The sequence below is a fragment of the Achroia grisella genome, unplaced genomic scaffold, assembly GCF_030625045.1.
Source record: "Achroia grisella isolate CSIRO2021 unplaced genomic scaffold, CSIRO_AGI_Agris_v1 utg862, whole genome shotgun sequence".
Taxonomy (NCBI): domain Eukaryota; kingdom Metazoa; phylum Arthropoda; class Insecta; order Lepidoptera; family Pyralidae; genus Achroia; species Achroia grisella.
This window is the reverse complement of record NW_026713046.1, coordinates 205,687-227,853: the sequence shown is the minus strand read 5'-3', so window position 1 is coordinate 227,853 and position 22,167 is coordinate 205,687. Positions and strand designations below refer to the sequence as shown.

General features: G+C 36.4%; 3 protein-coding genes across 5 annotated transcripts in view; 2 read left to right on the top strand and 1 right to left on the bottom strand.

The window, feature by feature from the left end:
• The first annotated feature begins 2,722 nt into the window (after window positions 1-2,722).
• On the top strand, window positions 2,723-4,793 carry LOC131852798 (double-strand break repair protein MRE11). The gene has a single exon (XM_059203532.1). It carries the CDS (start codon window positions 2,820-2,822, stop codon window positions 4,683-4,685), a length of 1,866 nt encoding a protein of 621 aa, XP_059059515.1. The 5' UTR covers window positions 2,723-2,819; the 3' UTR covers window positions 4,686-4,793.
• Window positions 4,794-8,459: 3,666 nt separating this feature from the next.
• LOC131852824 (RISC-loading complex subunit tarbp2-like) lies at window positions 8,460-22,134 on the bottom strand. 3 transcript variants are annotated; one of them, XM_059203560.1, is made up of 6 exons: window positions 21,786-22,134; window positions 16,471-16,549; window positions 15,131-15,316; window positions 12,682-13,005; window positions 10,600-10,726; window positions 8,460-8,789 (listed from the first exon to the last, which is right to left on the bottom strand). In XM_059203560.1, the coding sequence occupies exons 2-6, from the start codon at window positions 16,546-16,548 to the stop codon at window positions 8,539-8,541; spliced, it is 966 nt and encodes a 321-aa protein (XP_059059543.1). In that variant the 5' UTR covers window position 16,549; window positions 21,786-22,134; the 3' UTR covers window positions 8,460-8,538. The 3 variants fall into 3 exon arrangements, with proteins under 3 accessions (XP_059059543.1, XP_059059542.1, XP_059059544.1); XM_059203559.1 differs by lacking the exon at window positions 21,786-22,134 and adding an exon at window positions 17,480-17,652; XM_059203561.1 differs by lacking the exon at window positions 21,786-22,134 and adding an exon at window positions 17,480-17,651 and having other exon boundaries at window positions 10,645-10,726.
• Window positions 17,902-22,167, top strand: part of LOC131852811 (tyrosine-protein phosphatase 10D) — a 45,281-nt gene continuing 41,015 nt past the window's right edge. The window contains exons 1-2 of the mRNA XM_059203545.1: window positions 17,902-18,218; window positions 21,184-21,469. Coding sequence (XP_059059528.1) covers window positions 18,063-18,218; window positions 21,184-21,469 — 442 coding nt within the window. The 5' untranslated portion in view covers window positions 17,902-18,062. The remainder of the gene's footprint in view (window positions 18,219-21,183; window positions 21,470-22,167) is intronic.

The window sequence follows — 22,167 nt, the reverse complement described above, 5'->3', positions numbered from 1 at the left end:
ACACAAAACATATTGTTACATTGCACCCCAAACCTATCTGTGCAATGTCCTAACTAAATAATACTACTTCATTGTCGGTAAGTTGATTTGTTATGTACACACTTATCCTTACTAATATCACAGATAATATAATATTACACACTAATATTATAAATACGAAAGTAACTCTGTCTGTCAGTCTGTCTCGCTTTCACGCCTAAACCACTGAACCGATTTAAATGAAATTTGGTACATAGTCGAGACCCTGACAAAGGACATAGGCTACTTTTTAGTGTGAAAAAAGGGTTGCAAGTAGTTGAAAGGGAATATGAAAGGTTCTATGGAAGTATCGGCATTTTACGCGGACGAAGTCGCGGGCGCAGCTAGTTATATATATATAAGAGTTTCGTTCTATGTTTGTTTAAATTTCTATGTTATGTATACAAAAATGTATTCGACTAAAGGACTTGTATCCATGACCATGAAGAAGTCATTATTAAAAAAAAAAATTACCTAAACCTCTTTTTACTATTTCACAAGTGACACTTAAAATATGTCAATTTAACTTCAATTACAACAGGGCTGGGTGTATTCCGTAATAGTGATGCAGTATCATTACACGCGGATGTAACTAAGAGTGACAATGTATGACATGGGGGTGGCTGGCAGCCGCTAATGGGACGGCGATCACCGTTGGCGGCAGATGTGGGGGGCGCGGCCGCGTGCGCGGTGATGCGCGTGCTGATCGTGTACGCGTGCATCGTGCTGGTGCACTCGTTGCTGCACTGGTGCCGCCGGATTCTCCGAACACGCGCTCGGGCTCTCGTTCCCAGCGAGGACGGCTACTTCCCGTGCCGAGGTGAGTGCTGACCTCCTCGCGCGGCATGCCACGTCACCGCGTCTGCACTTGGCCCGACTCTAAGTTTACACTGCAACTGCTACTCAACTCCGCTTGGCTCGTTTTCTTTTACATGTTCTTACTGTCTCTTTTTGAACTAATAGAACTATTGCGACCAAAACCTTTGCGGTTCCGGCCTGTGATATCGATGAAGCCTCAATCTGACTTCAATGACGATAGTACAGAATTGTGTCCAAATTGTCTAGCATTGAGAGAAAAAGTAAAACATACCACTCCATGTCTTTTATTATAATCGTAATAAAACATATATGCTAACATTCTAAATTGTTTTAATGATTTCATTTGTTGTAATCTTTATTTTAATAATAAACAAAAATCCTCATAATGAAAATTGGGCTAATATAGCAGTAATAATATCTAAACATGGCCATATCTAAAATTTGGATATGGTCACACAGTCAGTGTGACCGTACATGATAATATGTGCTACTTTGGCAAGAGTAACTAAAAAATGATACAACACCATTTGATTTCATTTTGCATTATACAATAACAATAAAAAGTGGCATGTCTAATTTTATCATTACTTCTCGTCTTAAACTACTTTTAGATTTTACAAGTATCATAAAAACATATATTAAGTGTCGTATATGTGGGTCCGTATCGGAAAAATATAACAATATCTTATTAAACATTAATAAGATATTGTTATATTTTTCCGATATTTATTAATCATGAAATTTTAACAATGTAAATCACCATTATATAGTATAGTATAGTATAGTATATATATGTAAATCACCATTATATAGTATAGTAATCTTTACGTACGCTCTCTCGTGTGTGGTGGCCCCACTGAAAATCAGCACTGTGGTATATATATACTGCAGTATAAATGCTGAGTGGGAGTCACATTCAGCGTTACTAGTATGTTTTAGCTTTTAGCTTTTAAATTGTATAGTATATAAGATAGATAGCATCTAAGAATACTGTAATGCTGAATAAATATCTTTATTATTATTATTATTATTATTATTATATAGAACAGAACTGTGTGTAGAAACCTATATGACATTTGACATTTATGTTATTGACATTGACGTTGATTTTTTTTATACTGCTATGGCGGCAAACAAGCATACGGCCCATCTGATGGTAAATGGTTACCGTAGCCTATGGACGCCTAAAGCACCAGGAGTGTCACGTGCGCGTTGCCGATAAGATTTGATAGATCACTTTATATACGTAACAAAGTATGGTATCTAAATGATTTACTTATTACTCTTCGACTTCCTTTCGTTATGTATAGGTTTACACTATATGCTTTATTCCATTGAATAGAATAAGAATAGAATTTTTATTAACTCATTTTTACAGTAATAACATAAGAAATACAAGAATAATTGACCATAGGACTGTGGACCACAACTCAGCATAATGCTGGAACTAGTTTCCAGTGCTGATTTTCAGTTGGGCCCCCAGTACGGACGCGCAAATATTACAATTAAAAAATACGTATACATTAACTTAATAAACCAGATATTGTGCAATTAAAATTAAAATAATAATATCAAGAGAAAAGTATATAAATAATAAAAAGTAAAATTATATATTAATAATCTTAAATAATAATCCTAAAACATTATATACGTAATGGATAAAAGAAAAAATAAACAATTATAAAGAAATAAAATAAAAAAAAAAAATACCCACAGTGATGCGTACGGTGCACTTTATGTATTCTAATAACGGTATTGTAGTATTAAAATAAAAATATCCATAACACTTTAACATTGCGTAATTTTTATTGACTATAAATTAAAAGAAATGGCAATTATGATCTATTGCATAAATTTAGCACATTTATTGTAAATAGCAGTTGGCAACATTTCTATTGAGTTTGTTTTTGTTACCGGTAATATAACAAAAGAAATTGTAATATCGTCATTAATAGTATAATATATTTCTATAATCAAGAAAAATGGTCGTCATAGATCCCGGTGCGTGGTCTCCCGACGACACTATGCGAATTTTAATAGCTTCAGATATACATTTAGGTTATCTGGAAAACGACGCCGTTCGCGGGGAAGACAGTTTCATTGCTTTCGAGGAAGTCTTGTCATTGGCCGTTCAGTACGATGCGGATTTGATATTGCTCGGTGGCGATCTATTCGATCACGCAAAGCCTTCCCCTGGGTGTATGTTCAAATGCACACAACTCATCAGGAAGTACTGTTTAGGAGATAAACCTATCAGTGTGGAGCTGTTGTCAGATCAGTTGGTGAACTTTTCTCGTGTCGTCAATTATGAAGATCCTAATTTAAATGTGTCATACCCTATACTGTCTATACATGGTAATCATGATGACCCCGTCGGGCAAAGCAGCATCAGCTCTCTCGATATTTTATCCATCACTGGTCTGGTTAACTACTTTGGTAAATGGACAGACTACACTCAGGTTCGGATCACACCTGTTCTCATGCAGAAAGGAGCCACTAAACTGGCCCTGTACGGTCTCAGCCATCTCAAAGACCAGCGGCTGTCTCGACTGTTTGCAGAAAACAAAGTGGAAATAGAACGACCCGATGATGGAAATGAGTGGTTCAATTTGTTAACTTTGCATCAAAACAGAGCAGACCGGGGCCCCAGTAATTATATACGTGAAGATGTGTTGCCTAGTTTTTTGGACCTAGTAGTGTGGGGTCACGAACATGACTGTCAGTTGTATGAAATTAAAGAAAATAAAACAGACAATGAAAAATTTTTCGTTGTGCAGCCCGGGAGCACAGTTGCAACTTCGTTAGCATCAGGTGAGGCACTACCGAAGCACTGTGCACTATTGCAACTGCATAAAAGTGATTATATACTGACACCTATCCCATTGAAGACTGTTCGCCCTTTTATTTTTAAAACTATAGTCTTGTCTGAAGAGAATTTGGGAGCAAAGGAAGTTAATGAAAATGAAAAGGTACAGGAATTTTTAAAATCAAGAATAAATGAAGCTATCTCCGAAGCCGAGAAGCTTCGCAGTGGGGATCCTAAGCAACCGGTGCTGCCCTTGGTGAGGCTTAGTGTATTTTATGAACGGGAGGAGCAGGACTTCAATAGAGTGAGATTCGGACAAAACTTTTACGGTTTAGTCGCCAACCCAAATGATATATTAATTATGAAGAAAGAAAAAAGAATAAGAGAGAAAAAGGAGCAAATAGTGTCAGATGACAATCATATTGCAGGAGTAGCCGCGGAAGCCGTGGACGTAGAATCTCTGCTGCGAACTTACTTTGAATCTCTACCTGCGGAGAGAAAACTCCAAGTGCTATCGGTGCGCGCCGTTACAGATGCGGTAAGAGAATTCACCATAAAACACGACGATGACGTATTCAGGAAAGTCTTCGACGCTCACAAAGCCCGATTCGTCTCGTCGCTGCTCGAGTCTACGGCGGATGACGACGAGGAAGTCGCAGACCAGATTCGCGTTTGTAAACAAGAGCTGGATGCGGCCGACGACGATCAGCTCAGGAAGCTCATAGACACAACGGTAACTCCAAAGTTGGCCAACACTTCCATGAAGCGCGCCGTGGTGGTGCTGTCGAGCGACGACGAGGCCAAGGTGGAGGAGTTCACGGGGCGCGGGCGCGGTCGCGGGGCGCGGGGCGCGCGGGGGGCCCGGGCCCGAGGTCGCGGCCGGGCCCGAGGCCGGCCCGAGCCCGACACGCCGCCCGAGCCCGCGCCCGAGCGCCGCTCCACGCCGCGCCGGTCGGCGGCGCAGAAGTCCGCCAACTGGCTACAGAACTTGGCCACGTCGCGGCGACGTCGCGAATCGTCGGATATAGAGGATTCCGACTAAAATATCTGCTATTAAGCATTCCTTTTCAATAAAATAATTTAAAAATTAATGGTCTCGTTATTTTGATTAATAAAATATGTTTTCTGTTTATTAATGGTATGGTCAGAAGTACCTGAAATCCCAAGTCCAATTCAATCGCTATTTCTAAATGTTGTAATGCATGTAAATGCCAATATTTCATAAATAAATATAAATATTATTCAATATAAATTACTATTAATTAATAAGTTTACAGTCAGTTACTATTACATGCTATTACACAGCAACACACTATTACCACATAATATGTTACATACTATTTATTTTTAGTGTCACGAACATTTACTGTACTCGACTTTCTTGTATATAGACGATATTAGTCACTCTATAAATGGAATGACGAGCAAACACACGGCCACCTGATGGTAAATGGTAACCGTTACCTAAATATATAGGCAGCATGGACGTCACGTTATACCACTCATACGGTGCAATGCCAGATATCTAACATACTCCATTGCCCTTTAATTGAGATGCAATTTTTTAGTCTACTTCGTTAGATGTATCGGTTATCACTTACTATAAATCGATATGGGGTCAGCTAGATTGCGGACCTAAGTTTAGAGGTTTAGCGCACCGCTTTATTTCGATGGTCGCGAGTTCAATTTTTGCACGGAACAAACATTTGTATTCATGAGTACGATTGTTGGTATTGGTTCGAGTATATTCTATGTATATTATGTACATATTTATGAAAGATATATCAAAGTACATGTATCAGTTGTATAGTATCTATAACACAAGCTCTGCTTAACTTGGAACAAGATGGCGTCGAGTGAATTGTCCAAAGATAATAGCATTCCTGATAGTTTTATAAAAATCGTCATTTATCAGCTTCTATAAACAGAACGTCAGTTATTTATATAGTTACAAATCCTCGGAACGGTGAGGTCCCTCCGTGAAGCCTGTAAACCAAACCTGACACCAAAAGGCTTCTGCATTTCTGGGAGGAGCTTTACTGGCTACTTTAGTAGTATCGGTTCTATACGCACAACGGCCCAGATCAATGGCTAAATGCAAAGAATAGAGTCCTATTTACATATAGTCTAACATTTATTAAAAATGTCATGTATTTTAATTATAAATAAATCATACTTCACTATTATGAACCGGGTAAAAGAAATAAAAACTTAGTATTTTTATTTTTTATTGTAATAAAAATACACTATTCACAAAACCACAAACAATCGTCATCACAGGCGGTAATTTAAGATTAAAGTAATTTAATTAATACAATATATTACAATTAAAACAAGAGATGGTTCGTTATGTACATTAGATCCCATCAAAAACATAAATGTGAAATGATAGCCGAGTTTAATATTATGATATATGCCTTGATTGTTGACTTCTACGACAAAAGAGGTGAGATCTAAATGGTTGCCAAGTTCAATGGTCCGTCCTGAAATGTATTTATAACAATATAAAATATCATTTCTTCTTATAACTTAGAATAATATACTGTAGCCTAAGGTCTAACTACAACAATTTACCAGTTTCAGATTTTTTCCTTTATATTTTTTAGGTTTTAGATATTTATTCTCATTAAGAATTACAAATAATTCACTTAACATGAGAACTAAAAGCATAAACTTATACAAAATTAAATATTAGTGGAAATACAAAAGAAGGTGTACATATATAATGCGGACGGTGCAGTAACAAAGTCTACGCAGTAACTACCCGCATAAATGATAACATTTATTGGTTGCTTACCGCGCATAGATGGCCTCAGCGGTACTGGGTTCACATGTACACAGATGTATCAGATCATCATGTACTAGATGTGGCATATTAGAGAGTTTAATTTTTTTTTATTATTATTTTTTTTTTTTTTAATATTAATTTTTATTTATATTTTATTTATTTATTAATTATTTATGATATTTACAAATAAAAATAAATAAATTATAAGAAAAACACTATATATATCTATAGCGACATATTTTTTGAGATTACTAATAGTGGTTTATTATATAGTGTTTCAATAGTTTTTTAAATGTAGTTATTGATTGCGATTCTTTAATGTCTTTGGGGAGTTTATTATAAATCTGTGCGCCTTCACATACAATGGTTTTTCTGCCATAGTTTATATTCACCTAATTACCTATCTGCATGCCAAATTTGAACTACCTAGGTCATCTGGAAGTGGGTTATAATTTTGATCTATAGTTGATCAGTGATAAAAATGACGATATTTGGACGTTAATATCTAAATAACCGTTTGAGATATGTTTATGAAATTTGGAACACATATTTATCTCGCAAGTCTCAATATATGAACCAAATTTGACAGGTTTATGTGAAAGAGTTTTTGAGTTATTAGGGGGTCAAAAGTGGCTCCAAATGGTTCCTGTAAATATACACACGGTGCTGCTCGCCAGTTCTCTTACTTGAAACTCGGCTTGACACGCTACCGCGTGTCTAGATATTAATATAGTTACTTACTAACAGTACAGAGGACAAAATATTTATGTTTCATTCTAGGTAATCAAACGTAATACTATTTTGCTTAAACTTTTTTGTTGTAGTATACATATTTATTATTTACTAGCTGTTCCCGCGACTTCGTCCGCGTGGAATTGAACTTAATATTTCTAAAATAAAAGTAGCCTAAGTTACTCCTTATTATATCAGCTACTTGCCAATAAAAGTCCCGTCAAAATCGGTCCAGCCATTTCAGATTTAGCCGAAACAAACAGACAGTTTGTAAAAAATGTTATTTTGGTGTGTGTACCGTATTTATATTCCTATGCATGTAGTAAAAAACTGTTATGTCAATATTACAAACAGAGACTCCAATTTTATTTATATGTATAGGTTTGTTTTCAAAATATGTATAACCCTTTGCTAACAATGTGTTATATATATTTTGTGCCATGCGACGGTACTATTTCAGGTTGTGCACACCACGCGGTTCCCCTTGTAAACTATTATGATATGTTCCTGGTGAATTCGTTACGATGGGCTGACTGTCAACTGACTTGATCTCATATTCATCTTATCGCCCTCTACTGGTGCTTTCTATGGTCTGGTTGTATTCTATGTATATTATGATCTAGATTTTGCCCGCGGCTTCGCTCGCGTTTATTTATCCCCTTAGGGGTGGAATTATCAAAAGCCTATTTTAGGGGATGCTTATGTTATAGTAGGTTTATGCATGCAAAGTCTCAGCCCTATCGGTTTAAAATCGACAAAGTTTCATACAAACTTTCATCCCCTATTTTATACCATTGGGGGTAGAATTAATCGAAATCCTCTCTTAGCGGATGCCTACGTAATAACATCTACCTGCATGCCAAATTTCAGTCCGATCCGTCCAATGATTTAGGCTGTGCATTGATAGATCACTATGTCAGTCACATCTGAGTTATATATATTTAGAATTTACAATAAAAACTAAGCATTATATCAGTTGTCTCGTACCCATAACACAAGCTCTGCTTACAGTAGAACTAGATGGCATGTGAATTGTTCAGATAAAAAAAGAGTTTGGAACAAATTAATGCTAATGGTTTACGCTGGCGACGCATCAGTAGAGTATTATAAGATGAACACGAGGTCAGGTCAGTTAGCCCATCGCAACAAATTCACCAGGAAATTATCACGACTGTTTCCAGGGGGAACCGCGTGGGGTCAACCATGGTACATCGCTAGCAATGGGGACATAAGTCCACATTACTAACAATCCCCTTCCCAACTGGAGCTAGAAGCTAGGGGCATGTGCGCCGGTGAGTAGCGGTGAGTAGCGGTGAGTAGCGGTGAGTAGCGGTGAGCAGCGGGGGCGGTGCGCCCCGGAGAGGTCGGGAGCGGCTCAGGAGAGCACGGTGTGGAGGTAGGAGAGCGCGGCGGCGGCGGCGGCGGGCCGGTCGCGGCCGGGCACGGCCAGCGCGGGCTCGGTGGGCGTGAGTCTGACGACGCTGACGGAGCCCCCGGAGAGGCAGTCCAGCTGGCTCCACTCGAGCTCGAGCCCGAGCGCGCTGGCCGCCGCCTGCAGCCGCACCTCGGCCGGCAGCTGCGTGCCGGTCGCCAGCGCCTCCCGCCCCAGAGACAGCGCGCTCTCGTCTGCACGCACGTTTATTAATTATCTCTACACGTTTTTTCCTACTACTCCAATGCTGCAGCCGCGGCTGGCCTTTACGGCTTCACCGGACGATAGAGACCGTGCATATGGCACTACAAACCGAAGGAAGGATTTATGGAGCGGCCGAATGCCAACTTCAGCTCGATGGATACGTGCCTTTACACGCACGTACAGAAATGCACGCGTTTAGCGCGGGAGAGCCGACACGCGCGATTGTGTGTGATTGCATAGGATTATTTGTCAAGATCTCTCTTTCGCACGCTTTCTCTTTTTAAAAAATTTTTTTAGACCACATATTTTACTTTCCTGACACGTTTAAGATTTATAAATTATATATATATATATATATATAGTTATATTTTTGATCTATAGTCAAAAGTCCGCCATTTTACATTAATAATTAATTATTACAAAAAGCCGCTAGAGCACTCACGACTGAACGAATTGCGCGAATTGTGTTCTAATTCTCTTTATCTACATTTAGATGCACATTCTTTTCTGCGAGACAGTCAACTCCCGGATATGCTCCTTGTATATCCGTCATACTGGATATGTTCAGGTTGCGAACACTGATTAGAGTTTTTCTTTTTTGCAATAATATATGCTGGTGGTCACTCTATTCTCACAAATTTGATTTTAAATGTATCTGTATTATTGTAAATATGTACAACATTTATTTTTAAAAAAATACGAGTTGAGTATCCTGTCAGTTCTTCTCATCTCGGAATCACTCCGAACTGACGGTAGATTTGACATATACTAAGAGTCTATAATAGACCTACATGAATAAAGATATTTTGAATTTCAATTTATTCAAATTGTAAAGGATAAAATTGTAAAAAAACGTGTAAAGGAAGCCATTACACTCCGATCGATCCTCTCTTCCAATTTAAATGAGAATAGAATTAATAGAGACATTCCAACACCTAGGTGTTCTCACACTAAAGTCATATCCGTCAAACAGGAGTTAACCTTTAATTACTTCCAAATCCTTCCACGTGTTAGGATGAAAAAGATTGGAATCTGCACTCGCCATTATAGTTCGGTGAAGCTGTAAAGGCCAATTGCGGCCAACAGCATCAGAATGTTTGAAAAATACAGTCATTCGATATTCTGCTCAGGGCACTACATACACTACAAAGATATCTGTAAACTCAACGAGACCTGATAGGATATAATATTTATCAACTTAATAAGCTATAATATGCATTTCCATTATTTAAAAATGTTTGTTTGTTAGCTACAGCATATGTTTTAATTTAGTAGACTGTTATTTTTTGATATATGATTTTATGAGTACTTGTGACACATACACGGCTCTCGTGTTAGTACTGTAATTTATTTTATATTACATGTCTCTCCGTGATAACCTGTAAGTGGCCGTTCTGATTTAATTATGTTTATAGCTATATTTGTAAATAGCCTTGGTTTTCCGAAAATAAATAAATATGCAATCCACAGTCAGTTATTTTTTTTAACTACAGTATTTTGTTAATTTCTATATGTAATAATTAAATTACAATTAAGTTTAACTGAATTTATAAATTATTACTTTCACTAAGAATAGTACTAGAATTTATTAAAAATGTTTCTGTATAGTAATCATATAAATTCAAAAGTTTCTTTGTTAAGCTGTAACATCCTAAGTGCTCAACTAATTTTCATAAAATTATAAAATTTAGCATACATACATTTTGGTCCATCCTTGACCACTCCATGGGCAGTTGAAAGTTTGCAGCATAAGTTAAGCAAAATATAATTGATATTTTGAAATCATTAGCTTTTGCTTACCCAAACTTAAAGGTAACTCTAGATGGTATTCAGATATTTTCTGACCTAGATTGGGTCTGTTCATTATTTCTCGTACTTCGGTGCTCTTGGTCATCGCTTTCTCAACAGCTCGAGCTAGTGCCTCCTCCTGGAATGACATATATTTCAAATCTGAATATATATAACTCAAAGGTGACTGACATAGTGATCTATCAACGCACAGCCCAAACCACTGGACGGATCCGGCTGAAATTTGGCATGCAGGTTGATGTTATGACGTAGGCATCCGCTAAGAAAGGATTTTGATTAATTCCACCCCCAAGGGGATAAAATAGGGGATGAAAGTTTGTATGAAACTTTTTCAATTTTAACCGATCGGGCTGAGACTTTGCATGCATAAAGCTACTATAAGGTAGGCATCCCCTAAGAAAGCATTTTGATGATGATTTTGAAATTCCACCCCTAAAGGGTTAAATTAACACGAGCGAAGCCGCGGGCTAAAAGTTAGTATTAGATATAGATAGATATATATATATATATATATATATATATAACATACATATTGATAGGCCCTTTGTCCTACTTGAAAAGTATGTGATGCGGACGATTATGCGGAAATATTCCGCTTATTCAAGTAATCGCAAATTAATTTTTATGTAAGAAAGCCTATTACAGGATAGACGAATTCATAGAAGACAACATATCAAGTAAATAATTAGTTTATTAGCATACAACGTTATAATTTGTTTATCTCATTGCTTTCTTGATTCAATTATTTTAGAAATATGAAAGCGTAGCGGGTTTTGTATTAATTGCCGCATGCATTCTTATGTGAAATGTGAATACTATAAACATCAGATGGTAATTGTGAGTAGCTATGACGTGGTCTGGTGTTTTGAGTAGTCATGCTCACTAAAATGTCCAGACTTGTGGCGGCGTGGTGGGCCGGGTCATTGGGCTCCCTAAAATATGGTCGAGCGCAGTGATGGCTGGCTCATCCGTCATACTCGTGAACGGGTGCTGCTTGTAGGGACTGGTCTGCTCTAATCACTATGACTGATTTCCTCTTATTAATTGTTTAACCAGTTGGTTATGTATTCAATATTTTTTTCTTTTTGAGTATTTAATTGAATTAGTGCTAATCGGTGGTTTGTATTCACACACTTAAACTTAAATTGTAAGTAAGAATAAATTATTTAAAAGAAAGTTTCTTGCTCGTTCTTCTTGTGATGAGACAGATTTCCGAACGAGCGGTAGATTAAAAAAAAATGTAATGACTATTCAAAAGTGCTTCAATGTAAGTTTATTTGAATAAATGATTTTCTATTCTATTCTATTCTATTCTTAACAATATTACCAACACTAAAATATACAAATTAAATTAAATTAAATAAAATAAGGCATTTATTTTATATATTTTTTTAATTTAATTTAATTTGTATATTTTAGTGTTGGTAATATTGTTAATTTGCGATTAAATGACTTAATTGTTTGCAACTTGCCACTAGGCAAAGTGCCATGCAGTGATTGTTTAAAATTTGCTTTGGTTGTTACGCCTGGGCCTCGCTCTTGTAGGAGTATCGCATCTTGTACAAGTTCGAGGCCCAGGGCGATTGTCCTGTTCGTCCCACCTTCGGCTGCCACTATTGATATATGATATATAAAAGGACGTTATTGTTTGAACAACGTCTCTTGTAAATCTTTATATATAAAAATTACGTGTCAACGTGACACGTTCGTCCGCGATGGATAATTATAATAATAATATAGTGAGTAATAGGCTTTGCTTAATAAATATGATTTAAATCTGCACATATAAATAAAATTGGAGTGTCTGTTTGTAATATTGAATTTTTTTTAACAAATGCATATGAATATAAATACGGTACATACACTAAAATAACATTCTTAATAATTTTTGTCTGTCTGTGTGTCAAACTGTTTCTTCCGGCTAATCTCTGAAATGGCTGGACCGATTTTTGGCAGGTAGCTGATGTTATAAGGAGTAACTTAGCCTAAGTTACTTTTATTTTAGAAATATAAAGTTATTTTCCACGCGGACGAAGTCGCGGGTACAGCTAGTAAATAAATAATGTGTGATACCTCATCGAAGTCCTTGGTGGCGCGCGCGAGGTTCTCCCGCAGGTAGGTGTAGAGGTGGTGCGCGGCGAGCTGGCGCGCGGCCTTCTTGGTGGTGCAGGTGGCGGCGCGGGCGTGGTCTCCCACGCGCGCCGTCATGGTGAAGTGGCGCAGGTGCGGCGGGCCCGTGTCGCCCACCAGCTCGTACTCGGGCGCCGGCAGCCGGAACTCCATGCACAGCTCGCCCAGCAGCGCCACGTAGCTGCGGGGGCCCAGCGGACCCAGGGGGCCCAGGGGGCTCGCCTCCGACGGGTCCAGCCGGTCCGTGCCCTCGAACCGACTTTTCGCCTGCGTCACATTGGCGCCGAAACGACCGACGTGTCATATAATGCAAATAAAAATAATATATCCCGTTGGGGGAAAAGTGGATTGTTAGTAATGTGGACTAAAATTTCACTTCAAATATCCGGGTCCGGAACGCCGCACTACCTGGTACACGGCCTACACCACTTGTTCCCGTACCGTCTGACGTCGTGTGACGCAGTATACCCCAGGGCAGTGATATACGATGGTATTCAAAAACAAAGAATCTCCTTATGAACTACAATGCTATATATATTACATAACTATGTGTCATATAATTATATTTTTCCACACTATCCGGATTTAAGTTAATTTATCTTGAGACTAAATTACAGTGGACCCGCGGTAATCCGGTCCCCCTTGTAATCCGACATGGTCTATTATTTATTATTGAATATTTTTTTGACAATATACTACAGAGTGCATATACATACATACACATATATATATGTATATATATTGTTCCTTGTTTATCCGCGATCAGTATGTCTACTATAATCGGATTGGTTGGCAAATGGCAATGAGAGTCTGCAGTCCATTGAGTGCAAGACTTCTTATATAATGACGCTCTCCGGCATACATTCAGGAATTTAAATTATTATTATATAATAATAATTACTAGCCGTAACTCGTGACCACGGCTAGTGCAGGTTGCACTAAGTCGAAACGTCGAGAAAGGTAAATACCTTTATTTGCCATAAAATTATTCGTGTTAAGACCCGGTTAATAATTTAAATAATGTATATTAAACACGAAAGTTTAAAATTAACTAATACATTCAGGAATTAAGAGCTGGAGTTTTGCTTGTCTAAATCCAGTAGATATGTTCTTTTCAGGCATTTTGGGAGGTTGTCACTAACTGACAACCTCTGAGCTAGTTCATTGGGGTGGACACTCAGTCGAACCTTGTATTTTGAGCATGTGCTAACAAGCTCCTCTCGTACTGTGGGTAACTTCGAGTTGGTTATAAACCATGGTGCCCCAAGAATGGTCTTCAAGATAGCGTTCTGGGACCGTTGGAGAATCTCAATGTTAGAGGTACTAGCACTTCCCCACAGTTGAATGCTATAGGTTCAAATCGGTTTGATGACCATCTTATAAACAAGCAACTTGTTCTCTACTGAGAGGTTAGAGTTTCTACATACATACATATATAACATAGAATCTTATCACTGGATCTGTGATTTGTCGGATTACAAGGTACTCTTTTGTACAAAACTCCGGACTATAGGGGACCCTTAGGCAGCACTCTATAATCCGATAAATTCGATGGTCCGACACTGCTCCGCAAAACGTTTGTCGGATAACCAGGGGTCCACTGTACTCAAATTGTGTCACTGGCAATCTGGCAACACATTTCAAGTTAAATGATACATTGTACCATGTCAAGTTGACCTCCACGCGGTTCCCCCTGGACTTAAAGAATTACAATTTGCTTACCACCTAGTTTAACCCCGAGCCTTGTTCCAACTCCAGCATTTTTTAAGGATGAGATATGGCACAGTGATATTACTATTACTGCAGTATGATGCCTTAGTCCACAAGAAAATGGCACTGCATAAATAGCAAAAGGGTCGTATAACCATGTAACATTTGTGAAACTTTTCATGTAGGTGTTTCTTCTATTGGATGTAGTGTCAGGGTGTTTGTCAGTATCCGAGATGGAGTAATGAGAAGCATTGTCTACAGTCAATGTTATGGTGAACGCAACACTTGTCGTCCTGACATGTCAACAGTCAAATAGACAGATTTATAACAACAACTAGCTGTCCCGGCAAACGTTGTTTTGCCATATAAATTAAAAAATAGGGGTTGGTGATAGAAGGTTGAAAATTTAGGGTTGTATGTAATTTTGAATCCTAAATAATAATAATAAAATGAAAATATATTAGGTCGAAAAATAAAATATATATATGTAGGTGGTAAGGGATATTCCCCCCTTACCATTTACGAGGTATGAAAAATAGATAGTGGCCGATTCTCAGCTCTACTGAATATCATATAAAATTTCATAAAAATCGATCAAGCCGTTTGGGAGGAGTATGGTAATTAATATTGTGACACGAGAATTTTATATATAAGATAATAGATATTGGTGATTATGCCTTACTTGTGATGCAGCATTGCCAAAGAGTCCATAGGGTGGCGGCACGTCGTGGCCATCGGAGGCGAGGCGGCGCAATATCAGCTTGGCCACCTCCTGTTTGGCTTCCTTTTTGGACCGTGCAGTAGCTGTCATCACGCAGCCGAGCGCTTTACACCGGTACTCGAACATGATTTGATGCTGCGGCCCAGACTAGTCATAACATAAATATGCATCAATAATTCACAGCGCCATGGAGACTGTCATTATAACCACTGATCAGAGTATGTAGAGCAATTTGGATTATTAACCACAAACATTGATGTTGTTTAAAATCTACCCTGTACCCTTTGTAAGCACAGATTATTATATCAGAGCGTGTCCCTGCCCTCCTCTCGGCCCTTCTTGTGTCCACTAAACACAGTTGCCTATCATAGAATGGACCGTATCGGCTTTAAACGCGCGCACACATTTCCTATAATAAAATTAATTATAAACTGTGTGTGATACTTAGTGTGTGAACTGTGAAAGCCGGTGAAAATATCACCTGGATGTTGGTCCGTGTTAAGATGCCCAAGAAACCCTCAGGAGCATATAGCTACAAAGACAGATGTTTCCACAAAATAGTATTTTCCCTGACATTTTGGTAGCAGAGCGTAGTTTTTCCACTTATTCCCTAACAGATGTCAATATGGATTTAATCAATTCAAATTCAATAAGTAATTAATTGTTTAAATCTGTTGTTTGTTTTTTTCAATCATGTTTCGATATTTGAGGCACAAATAGTTTGTATAATTTAAATTATTGTGGATTATGGTATAAATACAAGAAATTGTTTCATTAAAATATATGTGGTTTAATGAATAAAGTTTCTATCTATTCATTATATATAGGAAGTATTGTTTTCTCTCTGTAAAAATAATAAGGCAATAATTATCCAAGGAAAAATCCAGGGCCGCCGAAGACCAGGCAGGCGCCGCACTTCATGGCTAAAGAATCTAAGGTGGTTTGGGGTTAGTACCAGATCCTTGATCAGAACAGCGGTGGACAAAATTAAAATCGCTAGGATGATCGCCAACCTCCGGTAGGAGACGGCACATAAAGAAGAAGATAGCAAGCAGAAGAAAGAAGCACAAAAATAATAAAAGCTATTAAATAGAATTATAATGTTTTTAAGAGTATTCGTAGAATGTTATAATGTGGTGATAACACTCATTAGTGTTAAATCTCACTATGTGCACTAAGGGCGCCTTCAAATTTACCGCAAATGCCGTGCGGTGGCTAATTTGCGATACACAAGCACTGAGCCGATATCTTACATCCTAATAGTAAGACAGTGGCAATAGTAAGTTGCAGTTAATTATCACCTGCGCTACACACTCATAGTCGGGCACCTCGTCCAGTTTCACCATCATTTCTTGCAGTACTGTCACAGCTGTTTTCATTCTGTAATAAAATACAATTTGCATACAGTGAAACTAAGAATTATTTGGAATTATTCATAGTATTTAGTGGCCTGCCCCATTTTCACCTGGGAACTCATAAGTTTGTAAGTTTTGTATTTATTAACATCATATATATCACCCTGATATATATGATGTTACTCTACACATATAAATAAATTTGGAGTGTCAGTTTGTAATATTGAAATAACTGTTTTTTACTACATGCATATGAATATAAGTATACATACACCAAAAGAACATATTTTACAATTTTTGTCTATTTGTGTTTCTGTCTGTTTGTTCCGACTAATCTCTGAAATGGCTGGACCGATTTTGACAGGACTCTTATTGGCAGGTTGTTGATGTAATAAGGAGTAACTTAGGCTACTTTTATTTTAGAAAAATAAATTTAAATTCCATTTGAACTAAGTCGCACATACAGCTAGTATATCAATAATATTAAACAGAGGCTTATAAAACAATAAAATATAATCTATTGATAGAATTGGATTGTAACAAAATTTTGTCATAAGTTTTTTAAAATTCTACTAATAATACTTAATATATATTTTATTTATTCTTCATACCTCCCTCTGTTATTCCCAAAATATTATTTTATTGCTAAATGGAATGAATGAAGGGAATGTCTACTATTTCCACCTCAACTCTAGTAACTGGTGACATTAGACTAATGCAGGAGAAGTCCCGAATATGTGTTCAAATAATAAACCTACTTTTGTATATTGATTTTATGAATTTTGATGAAGGCTTGATTTTCTTATTTACTTCATCGGTCGTCTAATGTTGCTTACATTAGATCAGATGAAATAGCGTAAGTTCCCACACCATCAGGGATATCTTTCGGGATATACTACTCATCACGACTATTGTTGATGGGAACATAGGTAACATAACATAGGTAAGTACATACCTCAAGAAATGTATCTGTTATCCTAAAATATGTAAAAACGCAATCTCTTGCTACTATAAAATCAATGAAAGGATGGAAACAATTGATATATTTACTTTACTCTTTGAATCATAGCTAAGAAAATAACAATCAAAACTTTGAATGAAAACAATTAAGTAAAAACCAAATGAAGCTTTAATTGACTCCAACGTGTGATACTGACAACCTTCTAACAACTGACACTGATTGACAAAAATAGATACCCCTGATAATTAACCTGTGGTCTTTAGAAATGGTTGACAAAAAGCATTGAATATGAACTTTACGACTTGAAGTTAAGATTTGTTTTATGTATTACATCAAGAATAAACGTATATAGTCGAATGAATACAAAAAGAGAGTACAGTAGAGTTTATGATCTGTGCACAGTATTTATTAATCTGTGATGTCTTCACGTTCTTTGTCGCAATTGCAAAATAGATTCGCTTAAAAACAATATTGCAATGTTTTTTATACTTTACTAAAAGAAATTGTTTTCAATCTAAATGTTGTGAATAAAATAACAATGTTATGATGTCTGTATTCTTCAGGAGAAACAAATACGATGTTTTCACGTGGATATCATACTGTTCTAGTGGAGAAAGTGACATGTGAAATAAGAAAATCACCTTCAATGATGTGGAAGAGGTCGATTGTGCAAGAAACGAATAGGTGCGCTCGCTCCGCAATGGCCCTGGCACTAGCATGTCTCGTTTTCGCTGTGAGTACCGTTTCGAATCTATTATCACCGTCAATGTTTCTACACTTGTTATAGACCATATTGATACCAAGGACTGCATACTCTGTTGTCAACAATGTTATTTGTACATTCAAGTCACGTCCTTTATGAAGTAGGTAGACACAGTACCAAAAATATCATTAGATTTTATTAGATTAGATAGCCTTGGTGCAACTTCCTTTAAAATATTATTAGTGATTGACATCACCAGTTGCTTTTACCTAGATTTTGTACAACAGATTCATAATAGTTGATATATTATGGTATACTGTACTTGTACACACTGAGTGTGTTAGTGAGTGATGTCATTTTGTTTTAGCATACATAAAGTATTTCAGGTATTAATATAAATATAATACATTGTAAATTTTGGGAAAAATCCTATCAGTTTTTGTGTCATATTATTTATTGTTTACCCATTCATAGATATTGGCCAATCACCTAAGGGCAGTATATTTATGGCTGTATTGCCCATTTGAAGTTTGGCTGTGTATTGTAATTCAGTTAGTCACACTAAAACAATGAAGCACAAATACCTATTCAGTCATCTACAAGGTACTCAAACACTTGGAATACTAATGTTTAGCAATATTCTAAACAGTTGAATGGTCTTATATGTATGTGTATATGTAGGGTTGCCAACCATACTTTATAATAACATATACTACTTTATTTTTCGTATTACACTTTATACTCTTACATATAAGTAAAATATGCAAAAATACTTTATTTTCAATCTTTACTGCGATGCGTAAAACAAAGTACTCACTATGGACGAAATTGTATAAAAATGTACTACTGGTTTTGTTTATAATTGAAGATTAAAAACAAATTGTTTATTTATTTATATGGAAATGTAGATTGTCAAACAAGCTTTGCAAGATTTAAAGATAACAAAAAATTATTAGCATGTGCTAAGAGCACACAAAATATATATTTAAAGCAATAAAAATATAAAACTTAAAAATTTTTTTTTTTTCTTATTAAAGTTGGCAACCCTATGTATATGTATTATTGGTATTTATTTGTAAGATGACAGCTAAAGTGTTAATTTCAGATGATTAATAAAGTATTATTTTCTATAATTTTTCATTATAGAATTGGTCATAGAATGTAAGTTATTTGTTGTTATGTTGTACACAACAAAGCAATATTTATTACACTACTTAATTATTATCTAACAACCAATTATTTATTATTTACCTTGTCTTTATATTTATATATACTTATATAATAAAATTGTGATGAAAAACTGTCTGTATGTCGAGTTTCACATAAATACAGTAATGAAATTTTGATAGAATAAATTGATATATTTGGCTAAATATTTAATGTACTAATAGAGTAATGGATGGTATTGCATACATCTTATGTAGTTTCATTTAAAATAATAACAAATTACCAGTATATAAAAAAAATATTAAAAAAATGTAAAATATTTATACATAATATAAAAAAAAACTATTAATAAAAAAATCTTATTATAATGTCAGTAAATACATGACAGATATTATTTATTATTTAGAATTATTTATTATTTAGACTTAATGAGTATATATACACATAGGTCAGAAAAATAATGTACAAAATAATCAAAAACTGTTAAAGCTTATTGTAGCTTGCTGCGCCCATCAGGGCCCATATCATCATCTGCTTCTTCCTTATCCCATTTAATTGGGGTCGGCATAATATGTTTTTCTCTTCCATTCATCCCTGTTTGCAGGGTCAGGGTCCATAGTGCTCTTATAATAATATTATGTCAACCATTATTGTAACACTATGGAATGTAAATAAATAAATAAATATAATATGTTATCTACAAGTGTACATGTGCATAATGTTGACAGCAGAACTGGTTCAATATATAAAACAGTTTTATTGACACACTGGCAGATTGTTAAGTCTAATGTTAGCTGAAGTGCTTCTTCTGTTTAATATCCAGCGCATTCTATGTACATTCACTTAGTGCACTTGAATAGAACATTTAAATGTGACCTTACTTTAAAATTGAATCATCACTAACACTCATCTCTAGGTCTATTTTATTTGTAGTATAGAATAGAAAATCATTTATTAAAATAAACTTAATTTAAGCACTTTTGAATAGTCATAACAATTTTTTTTAATCTACTACTCATTCGGAAAGATGTCTCATCACAAGAAGAATGACTAAGAAACTTGTAGATCTACTATAATATATAAATTTGATCACAGATTTTAGAATAACATTTTTTCTATGACTATGCATAGTCTAAAACAAAAACACTTGGAAGTTTTGTGTCCTGTTCATTAATTATTAATTTTGATTAGGCCTTTTAATCTCCTCTTTTGCATGCTAATGTAGATAAGATCAAACTCACTTCCATCATTAACCATTAACACAAAATAAATAAATAAATCACAGGAGCAGGAGGTCAGGTCAGTTAGCCTTTGATGACAAATTCACCAGCAATTTATCATGATGGTTTCCTGGGGAAGTTGTGTGAAGATCAATCTGCCATAGTGTGTTGCTAGCAATCATGTTATCAGTCCACATTACTAACAATCACCTATAATGGACTGGTGCTGCAATGGATTGGTGGACTGTATGTCTAAATGATGAAAACATGTAGTTTGTGATGTAATATATTAGAATATAGTTGCGTACTATCTAAAGAACAATGGGTGAATAAGTAAGTGAAGCATATCAAGTAACATGACATAAAAAAGGACTGTTCAATATAGAAATTTAAAAATAATAATAATATCAAAGGAGTTCGGCAGTCGGTGGCCAACAGGTGCATCTGCCCGTTCAAATGGTACATCGGTAGTTGATAATAGAATTGGGTTGAAGTCACCTCATCATGTTGAATTAATCGCAGGGAGAGTTCACATGTGGAGGTCAATCTGTCTCGCTACATTGCTACCCATGGGGTCATTATTACTAAAAATCCCTTCCCTCGAGCAGGGCACGTGGCAGGGCGGGCGCGGAGCTGACCTGGTGATCGAGATCCCCGGCGCGGGCGCGGGCGCGGGCGGCGGCGCGGAGCCCGAGGCGGAGGCGGAGGCCGGCGGCCGGTACCGGCTGGACTACCGCCCGCCGCACGGCTCGCCCGCGCCCAACTACACCGTGCCCGCGCGCGCCTCCACCATCAACTTCCAGGGGCTGCCCGGCACCAAGTACCATTTCATGCTCTACTACTCCAACGCTACCTTTGCCGATCTCTTGACGTGGAATCAGACCATTATTACAGGTAAATTCATCACTCTACCGATGGTACACACCTGATGTTTGTAAGTAACATAACTCATTAGTTTCGTTAGAGGAAATAATAAATGTAATGACTAATAATGGATTAAGCAAACAAAATACTTCATATAAGCGCAAAAGAAGGAAAGCTCGAAGTAAAACTATATGTGTTGATAATAGTAGCGTGTTTTATGACTATTATAATTCACTATGTGAACGATATGCTTTTGAATTATAAAGATATACATTATGCACGAAGATTGATACTGGAAAATTACATTAACTAATAGTGAATAAAGTATGCAATTAGATCTACTGACCTTTACAGCATCTCCTCAGTCTTCGCCCCTTGGTAGGATCTTTAACGTAAGCACATTCAGATAAGTGTAACAAATGAATGTTTATTTTTTATCTTTGCGTCACTTGTTTTAGTATAAACTAGCTACCCATCCCACATACATGTATTAATCTGTATTTATATATATAAACCTTCCTCTTGAATCACTCTATCTATTAAAAAAACCGCTTCAAAATCCGTTGCGTAGTTTTAAAGGTTTAAGCATACATAGGGACAGACAGACAGCGACACCGACTTCGTTTTATAGTATGTAATTATTCACAAGATAATTATCACTATTGAATTATTTAATATAACTGTATTAATCACTTGTAATGAATTTAGTTTAGCCGAGCGATGCAATG

Bases quoted from the DNA above. Each gene is read 5' to 3' on its own strand.
- LOC131852824 (XM_059203560.1), bottom strand. From the start codon at position 16,548: ATGAAAACAGCTGTGACAGTACTGCAAGAAATGATGGTGAAACTGGAC. The intron at 13,006-15,130 runs GTAAGGCATAAT...AATGTGACGCAG, and splicing joins TTGGCAATGCTGCATCACAA to GCGAAAAGTCGGTTCGAGGG. The intron at 8,790-10,599 runs GTAAGCAAAAGC...ACGTGCGTGCAG, and splicing joins AGAGTTACCTTTAAGTTTGG to ACGAGAGCGCGCTGTCTCTG.
- LOC131852798 (XM_059203532.1), top strand. From the start codon at position 2,820: ATGGTCGTCATAGATCCCGGTGCGTGGTCTCCCGACGACACTATGCGA.